This window comes from Empidonax traillii, unplaced genomic scaffold (genome assembly GCF_003031625.1).
Source record: "Empidonax traillii isolate 1590-97213 ecotype Southwest subspecies unplaced genomic scaffold, ASM303162v1 scaffold228:size850385, whole genome shotgun sequence".
NCBI classification, from domain to species: domain Eukaryota; kingdom Metazoa; phylum Chordata; class Aves; order Passeriformes; family Tyrannidae; genus Empidonax; species Empidonax traillii.
Genome location: NW_020955421.1, coordinates 600,600 through 610,164, shown reverse-complemented (window position 1 = coordinate 610,164; position 9,565 = coordinate 600,600). Strand labels below are relative to the sequence as shown.

General features: G+C 39.0%; 1 protein-coding gene across 1 annotated transcript in view; it reads left to right on the top strand.

The window, feature by feature from the left end:
* The first annotated feature begins 1,504 nt into the window (after window positions 1–1,504).
* The window catches only part of NBAS (neuroblastoma amplified sequence), a 164,410-nt gene continuing 156,349 nt past the window's right edge, over window positions 1,505–9,565 (top strand). The window contains exons 1-5 of the mRNA XM_027887996.1: window positions 1,505–1,657; window positions 5,923–5,977; window positions 6,554–6,590; window positions 8,331–8,408; window positions 9,390–9,437. Of these exons, the coding sequence (XP_027743797.1) occupies window positions 1,505–1,657; window positions 5,923–5,977; window positions 6,554–6,590; window positions 8,331–8,408; window positions 9,390–9,437 (371 nt within the window). The remainder of the gene's footprint in view (window positions 1,658–5,922; window positions 5,978–6,553; window positions 6,591–8,330; window positions 8,409–9,389; window positions 9,438–9,565) is intronic.

Below are 9,565 nucleotides of genomic sequence, written 5' to 3'. Positions count from 1 at the left end.
AGAAAAATACAGTAGATATTTTATACCTTTAGTACCGGGCTGTTTGCATCACAATGGTTTCTCATATATTAATAATTCTTTTGGCAGTAACTTCCTTTGATGTGCTTCCTTTCTTTCACTATTATTTGCTATATCTGTCAATCATTATTTTGCATGGTTTCAGATAAATGACAAAACTAATAATTTTTTACAGACACAGATATGAATAATGTACAGATTCAACCATGATTCTGAAAAAAACTGTTTGCAGGCAGATCTCGATATCAATACATAGTGCTGCTTGTTTGTCTGGAATGGGGAGTGTAATTTACGATATATCTCCCACAATTCTTTGAAACTTATGAACACTATGGAATACTATTTATCATTGCTGTACAAGCTACATTGTCAAATACAGTAAAAGAAATTTTAAGTAAAGAGACAGTCAAAAGACATTTTTTTTCCTCAGTAGCTTCTTGAAGTATTTCCCAAGTATCCAAGAGAGCTTTCATATTGCCCTGAATCCCTAGTTTCAGGATTTAAATTTTAGTTTAACCTAATTCTAGGCAGCACAGTTGTCTACAAGAAAACACGTACTAGACTCAAGCAAAAATTAGAGAACAGGAGCAGAGGTGATTGGGTGTGAGGTAATTTTATTTCTATTTCACAAACAATGAAGATGCAGGAAAGAGGCTGAAACATCAATTCTTTCATAATTATTTCAAAGAATCACAGAATCAATTAAGTTGGAAAAGACCTCTGAGATCATTGTGTCCAACGTATGACCAAACACGATAGTCAACTACACCGTGGCACTGAGTGCCACATTCAGTCTTTCCTTAAACGTCTCCAGGGATGGTGACTCCACCACCTTCCCGGGCAGCCCACTGCAATGTCTAATCACCCTTTCTGTGAAGAATTTCTTCCTAATGTCCAATCTAAACCTCCCCTGGTGCAGCTTGAGGCTGTGCCCTCTTGTTCTGTCACTGGTTGCCTGGGAGAAGAGACTGACCCCCACCTGGCTACAACCTCCTTTCAGGCAGCTGTGGAGTGATGAGGTCCCCCCTGAGCCTTCTCCAGGCTGAACATCCCCAGTTCCCTCAGCTGCTCCTCACAGGACTTGTGTTCCAGACCCCTCACCAGCCCCACTGACCTTCTCTAGACTCACTCCATCACCTTAATGTCCTTTTTTGAAGTGAGGGGCCCACAACTTATAAACAAGCTCGTTTTATCTGCTCGACAGAGCTGAGCCCTATGAGTGCAAACGCTTGTAGGGCTGAAACGTTTAAATGTTTCATAGCACCACTGGAGAAACAATTTGTGAGAAATACACCTTTTGCTTTTTTCTCCCTCATTTTCTTTATTTACCCAGTAAGGGTTTAATTAATACACTCAGGCCTCGCCCACGGCAGGCATTCCCCATTCCGAGCGCTCTCGCTGCCTGCCCGCGCCGCAGGAGTTAACGCGGAGTCGTTTGGCCCCCGCCGGGCGCCGTCGCGGGGAGGGCGGTGCGGCCCGGCCCGGCATGGTCGCCGCCGGCGGGGACAGCGGGAGCAGCGGGACGGGGCCCCGGCAGCGCGGGATGGCCGGCGCCGGCGAGGACGGGGAGAGCGGCGAGGAGAACATCCTGTACGACCTGCTGGTCAACACCGAGTGGCCTCCGGAGACGGAGGTGCAGGTGCGTGTGGCCGCGGCGCGGCCGCGGGCGGGGGAGGGGACCGGCCACGTCGGCGCGGGCGGGGACGGGGACGCGCCCCGGGGTCTGCGCGGCCCTGGGGGCGCGCTGAGACCTCCAGGGGCCTGAGGGGCACAAAACGTGTCCCCGCAGCCGTTCTGCCTTGGTCGCGCTTTCCTGTCACTTAATTCCCGCCCAGGTCTGTGCCTCCGGGGGTGCCCTGAATTGTCCCTTTCTCATTGAACACGTATGTCAGGTTTTACTGTTGAGCTGATACGAGGAAAGCTATAGTAAGGGAAGTGCAGGTCTCATCTCTGGAAACTGTTGCACAGAGAGCTGTGGAAGCTGTCCTGGTCAAAACAGCATCTTCACTGAATTTACCCTGCATGAGAAGAATTACATTTTTCTCTCGACTTGTATAACAGAGCGATTGCATCAGCATTTGCAGGAGTGGTCTAAAAGGCAAAAGGGTATCACTTTGTCTCTACAAGGCACACAAATGGATGTCAGAACTTAAGAAATCAGAATACGTGTTATTGTACTACAAGTTCTTGGTTGTTTTTAGCTGTTCTTAATGGGCCAGTGGAAAAGCTGAGAAGCACTTTCATCTTTCCTTTTTCATCTTTTCCCCTGCAGTGTGCTGAGCTAGCGGCCTCAATGTCTGCTCTTGTCTGGTTTGGACATAGAGAATGCAAACAATGTGGGTTTATTTCTTTCTTATAGTGGCTTTCAAGTCCGCTGAAACAACTGAAGTTAATGTATTTCCATCCACAAGTCATTTATGGAAGTATTTTAACAAAGCTTTACGCTTAATGAGAACATCTGAACAGGAAAGATGCAAAAGCAACACAGGTGGAAGAATTTATTTGTTAATAATTACTAGAACCATGCTAATAACAATAGATATGGATGGTTGGAAAGTACGATTGCAGTGTTAGCAATTACTAACTTAGTAGGTTGTTCATATACGTAAATAGACAGTTACACTTATCTTTATTTAACTGCATTTTGAGAAATGGTAAATTGTCCTTGTTTCTTGTAATACATGAAAGCAATTTACCTTTCTGCAAACCATGAGGAGGACTTAGGTGTGATAGCACCAGACTGTGGTTCCACAACTGCGTTAAGGGGGCATATTTTTGACAAGTATCCTTTCTCTTTTGCTGCCATTAGTGTTCTTGAAGTTGTATGGTAGATTGATTAAAGAACTGATTAATCTGAGTAACAGGTATGTTGTTTCATCTCCTTTTGTTGACTAGTCCCTTGAGTACTCATGTGGGTGCCAAGGGAGATGTGAATATTATGCCAGTCAAAGCTGAGTGAAATGTGACAACATCTCTTCAATGGCAGCTGCTGGGGATGCCTGTTTAAAGTGATTGTGTAATCAGTCTGAGAGTCCTTATCTGCCCTGGTAGTCAGAATTTGTAAGCATTGCAGAATTCTGCTTGTCAGCTTCAGCAAATGGTATTGACTATTTTAAACTTGATTTTTCTTGCCTATTTATTTTATTTTCATGATAATATCTATTTTGAATGGCAGAAATAAGAAGGCTTGAAAATATTATGCTATGTATTTTGTTTGGATTTACATTCTTGAGGACTATTAGTAGCCAAGGATGCTTCTGATAGTCTGATAGTTTTTTACCTTTTTAGTGGGAAATGGATTTTAAACTGAGAATCATAGGCAAACAGATGATTTTGTCAGTATGAGTCAGATTTTGCCTTAAGATGTCTTAACCTAAGATATTACTTAGGCGATTTTGGCTTTCCTTTTGGAACATCTGTCCCTTTGAATCAAGGTTTATTCACACTTTTCAGAAAAACTCACAGAACACTTCCTACCTTGTAGAACTGAATTTTTTGGAATAAGTGAGGTGAGAAATAGTAGAAAGGGAAAGGAAGTTGAATGCTGCACTGGGAAATGAAATGAAATGTCTTCTTTTGCAGTAATCTAGGCTACAAAGCAACACCTTAAACTTTCACATGTCTCTATTAACTTTGTTTTGTTTTTCCATTACCTCATTTGGGATGATTCATTTTTAATTGCAGAGTGTTGAGAACTTACATATCTAATTGTGACCCTTGGAAGATGAGTCCTATGATGAAGACATAAAGTCATGTTAAATTCGAGACTGATAAAACTGGCATGGATTTCGTAGGTTTGACCCCCAAATTAGCTGTAATTTCAGTTTTTGTTAGTGTTGTCATTCACCTGTATTGAGTTTAACAATAAGAATTTCTTTTTGGAGGGTTGGGGGGAGACAGGAGGATATAACAGTTATTTGTGAAGGAAACATGCAAGGGCCTGACTATGCCAGTGGAGAGCGTGGTGTGGAAATCAAGCAATCTGTATTCAGTATAGTGAAGTGATTATATATTATCCACTGTTTGAGGACCCTGAAATGTATGAAGAGAATAAAAGTAATTACTGAATAGTTAATTAGTGAAAGCAGTGAATGAGGCAGTGGCAGTGGACAAATTTGCAAGTGACAACTTGTGAAATCATTTGTGGAAATACAGGCTGATTGAACTTTAACTTTCTTTTTTATCCAGTCTGTATTTGCAAATGTATTTCTTGGCTCTGGGAGGCTCTTTCATTGTAATCTAATGTTTTGAGACTTCCCCAGTACCCCCTCCCAGTAAGCTTGCAGAGTGTGCAAGGAAATCCAAAACTAAGTGAATCTTGTCAGCAGGAAAGTACATTTTATTTCTGGAATGCTGTAGGGAGGGAGAAGTTGGAAGTTTATCCAAATAGGAATGAATTAAAAAAGAAATATAGCAGATTTAGTAGTCATTGCTGTTGCTGAGGTGATAAGAATATATTATAAAAAATAAAATCCAGTTCTTCAGAGTATAATAGTAAGTCAGTTTTTGAGGAGTTTAAGATGTATGGAATAGAAACCTGTAGTTAAGGCTCAGAAGCATACACCTTGAATATTCAAAAAAATTCTAAAGAGATATAAGCAATTTTGGGAAATGTTTTTACTATGACCTTTTCTTAATCCAAAAACTTTAACAAGCTCTGCTTTTAAGGTTCCCTAGGAAATTGCATTTCTCCCTGAGGTACTAGGAGAGCTGTAATAAATAATTTATGCTCTCACTTATTTTACTGTAATGCCTTGTTATTTCCTGAATGTGGAACATAATCTGTTACTACAACTGTGTTTGCTTCTTACATGCTGTGAGGTGACAACCTGGTTATTTGAAAGACTATTTATGGATTGCAAACTTTGCCTGCAAAACTAATCTTTACTTCAATAACTTAAACTTGGGAGCCCACACACTTTTAAAAAATTTTTATTTGGACATACTTCAAAATGTTGATAAATTTATATGTCTTGCAGTGTTTGCTTCTCTATAACTTGGTGAAGTCTGAGTATTTCAGTTATCAAGTGAAATCTGCTCTATGTATTCTATACTGAAGGGAAGAGGAATTTCATTCATTACCCGCTCTGATGCTCAGCTTGTGGTGCTCTAATATTTTCATTAGAAAAGTATAAACATGACTGCTTATTTTGAAGATGTGTGATTCCTTCCTTATTGGTTATCTTTATCTTCTCAGTTTCATATCTTTTTTCTGCTTTCTTACTGACAAACAACTTTATCTCGTCTTATAGCAAAAAATACACACCCTGTGTTGTTTTCTGTTTCTTTTTTCTGTTTTTGTAGAGGTGCTTTCATTTAGATATTGAATGTAGTTGTTCCTCTTTGCCTTAAGTAAAACAGGATTACTGGTAAGGCTTTGTGAGATGGTATATGGAGTAGAGCACCCATGTTACCTAGTATAACTTGATTTTTTTCACAAATTCTTTCTTTTGCTTGATGTTTCTGAAACTCTCATGTGCAATCTTTATGTACCTTAGCAATTAGATATTAGCATAATATGTTGAGCACCAAGTACTTTGACTTCTGAGCAGATCAATCTGGCATTAATTTGGCATAGAAGGAATGATTTGTAATACCTTACAAGAGGACATAATCAGAAGTCAATGTCTTTTCTTACTACTTAAAGATGGAGGCAGAGCTGAATCAATAGACAGTCTGTAGCACAGTTTTGTTTATTGCATTTTGGCATTTATATTATTTGGCTTTATAGCCTGCTTTAGCTTATGCAGTTAAATTACTCACCATATAAAGATGTGAATAATAGAAAATACATGAGGAACTTGTAGGCTAGGAGGCAGATTTAATCTCTGAATTTATGTATGAATGTTGTATTTAAGTTAAAATGTGTGATATAGTGTCTGATCATTATTGTTGTAATTGCAGCCAAGAGGCAACAGAAAACATGGTGCATCATTTATCATCACTAGAGCAGTTACAGGTAAATATGACTTGTTCTTACTTATTCATGACTTCCAAGAACATGTGGATTACTTGTAAATTTTACAATTTCTGCCCTTGTAATGGAAGGACAATTTCTGTCCATTGTAATGGAAATAGGGTGCAGAATGTGTTTTCGGGAAGATGTTTTCTCATTGTCAATATTGGCGTTTTATTTTTATGTCAATTTTGTGAGCTTTCTTGTCTCCATTAGTTTGTTGGGGCAAACTAATAAACCATACTTCTAAGAACTTAAGCTTTGTGTTTTGCAAAATGTTGTTGAGTCTTTCCTTTTTTTTCTCTACTAGCTCTTGAACAGGGCTCTTCACTTGTTAGTTCTATAAGGAAAATTTACATTTTGATTATATTACATTGTATAAGCTAAGTGTTCAATGGCAGTGACTGAACTGCATTTTCATCCAGTGGGAATTTCTCTTAGGATTTCCAAAAATGCATTGTGGTTTTTTTTTCTTTTTTTTTATCTGCCATTTGCATTTATTGTAGCATGAGAATTTCTGTAAGCTGGAGGGTATTTTAAGATCACTAGAGATGTAATTTTTACCTCTTTTTATTGTAGGTCCTGCATTATTTTTGCTTCGGTACCTCTGGTACAGGTAGGTTTGATGAGAATGTTGCTTAATTTTTCTATTTGGCAATATTTTTATATCCATCAAAAGATTTGATGGAAAGTAATTCTTAACGAGAGGAAAGTTGAACACTTCTTTAAGAATATTGTCCAAGCAATGCTTAGAGTAGTCTCTTTTCATAAATTAAGTTGTAACCCCTTAAGTTGCAGCTGAAGTGTATCTAGAAAAGAACTGGTGTGTACTAGTTTGACTTTGTACTTTTATCAGAAACTGAAGTAAACTTGCAGTTGGAATTTCATCTTTCTCCAAAAACATATTTGTCCTCCCCACTCCCAACTGTGATATTGCAAGTGAAGCTGTTTTGTTTTTTTCTTCTTTTTTTTTTTTTCTTAAGCCCCAAGGACAAGTATGATGGCATGACGGCATTTGCTTCCTTTGGAGTAATAATTTTGAATTTTTTTTCCTTGACAATTCAAGCTGTCATACAAAAAGCTTGATAACTACTTGAGCAGCACTCATGCCATTTATAAATTTTGGGTTCTGGTTCAAAAAGTGATTTAGTGGTCCCAGAAATATATTGAGGTAAATAAAGTGTTTCTGGAGAATTTCAGCTCTGTGGTTATACTGCTCTGTTTGTGCACTTAGCAGGTTTAAAGATATCAGTTTTCCCATTGAAAGGATATTCTGTTGGTTTTGAGATATATGGAAAGGGACATTTATGTGGCTTCCTGTGAAACAATACTGTACTTGAATTTGGCAGGGAATCCTGTTTTGCCTATTGCTGGTGTCCTACTCTATTTTTGTGCACCTATCTCTCCCGCTTTTTTTGGGAGGAGGTGATATTTATGGGCGTCATACTGTCATGTAAGTCTAGTTATGAGGATTCAGTTGTAGAAAGAATTAAATTATTTTTCTTCCCTTTCTTCCGTAGTCATTTAAAGTCTAATTTCAAGCTTTTATAATTGTTTCTAGTTGCTATTTTCATTTATTTAATAAAAGTATTTTGGAGGGAGCTCGGGAGGCCTCTAGTTTAAAGTCCGGCCAAAAGCAGAGCACGAAATTCAGATTGGGTTTCTTAGGGCTCTGTCCAGCAAGGTCTTGAAAAGGATAAAGGATGAAGATCCCAAAGACACTCTAGTCAGCCTGTTCTAGTGCATGTCTGTCTTCATGGTGAAGTAAGGTCTTCCTTATGTCAGTTTGGAACCTGTTTTAGAATCATAGAGACATTTAGCTTGGAAAGGACCTTTACAATCATGGAGCCCAACTGTTAACCCAGCACTGCCAATTCCTCCAAAGGGTTGATCATATTTTCCTGCCGTGCACCTCAGTTGCTCCCATCTTCATGGTAATCTTCTAGGTATTAGACAGTCTCCCTGAAGCCTTCTCTTCTCCAGGCTAAACATGTACAATTCCCTCAGTATCTCCTTGTAGGGCAAGTGCTTCAGTCCCCTAAGCCTCTTTGGTGGCCCTCCTGTTTACTGGTGTTCTTCGTTTAATGAGTGTCCCAAAACTGGCTGGTGACCAGGGTATAAAGAGTGATGAGTAAATAATCGTTTCCCTCATTATGTGGTTTTGTTCTGTTAATACAAACAAGGCTGCTGTTACCCTTTGTCGTTGGCAGGGTGCAGTGTTGATTCATGTTCAAATGCTAAAAACACACAGGTGATGGATGGTTGCCTTAAAGCTAAATTGTCTGGTTTGTATATCTCAGGTACTGCTTTTGTTAGGTGTATGTTCTGATTTAGCCTAATGTTTTTGGTGTTTCAGCCCTGCAAAGTTTTCTCTGCCTGCTGGACTGGTTCGTCTCGTTAGTAAGCAGATCAACTGGCACCTCGTCCTTGCCAGGTAACCAGCTCTCATACTTTTCCATTTTTTTATGATAGTGAATGTATTAATGCTGCTTCTCTCTCCCCCCCCCCATCCCTGCTGGTAACCATGCTCAGTTAATATTGTACTGATGTCATGTTATTCTTTTTGATCAAGAAAAATACTGGAGGCTTTCACAGGTAGCTCTGTGAAAGAAAGCTCAGTCTGCTGACTAAGGGGCTCCCAGCTGCTTCCCTTCAGTTAATGCTCCTCAGCTCAGGCCTATCTGGCTTTTGAGGCGAAGTTATTTGCAGCGCAGTTGTTCTCAAACTCAGGTCCTGAATTTGGTTCGTTAAAGACCTGAAACTTGGCACGATATATAATTTTAAAGTAAGCAATTTGTATTTGTGGAAGGTGAATGCATACCCTCAAGACTTGTGTGCTATTGCGTGTACAGAGAAGTGGGAGTTCCAGTGCTAGAACCAGCTGTTCTGCAGTAATTTTAGCAATATCAGTAAGGTCACTGGCTTTTAAAAATAAGTATAAATATATGCAGAAAAATGATTCAGTGGTATGAAGGTACTATGGAAGGTTTTAGTTTATGTTGTGTGTTCGGTACAAAGACAGGAGACCTGCTCCTACTGAGACTGCATAACTTACTGAAGTATGATAGTTGTTTATTACAGATAAAGCAATACATAGTTTTGGACGTTGCTGTTGTAAAATTATCCATAAGCAGCATCAGATTCTGACCTCCCTTGCAGTGAGATTTTAGATATTGTTTCTGTTTTCTTAGTGCTACTGGAAAAGAGTGCCAGATGGATTTCAGTGACATGAAGGGAATCTCATAGAACTGATATTTTCTTTCTGCTAAAAAAATTGGTATTTCCCAAATAATTTTCTTGATTTATGAAAGAGGCAGTTTATATCTAACCTTGCAGAGAAGCACCTAGGACTGATGCATATTCTGTAAGGAATGGACTTAAAATGAACTTTCAAACCTCTTATTTTCTCTTTCAGCAATGGTAAATTGTTGGCAGTTGTTCAAGACCAATGTGTAGAAATCAGGTAACTTAGTGCTATCTATTGCTTCATGAACACAGTTGTGGAATCCTGAGAAAGTGTTTCTAGTAATTTACTAAATGTACTTTTAAATATTTTTCTGCATTTTGCAGTATTATATAATGTGAAAGTTA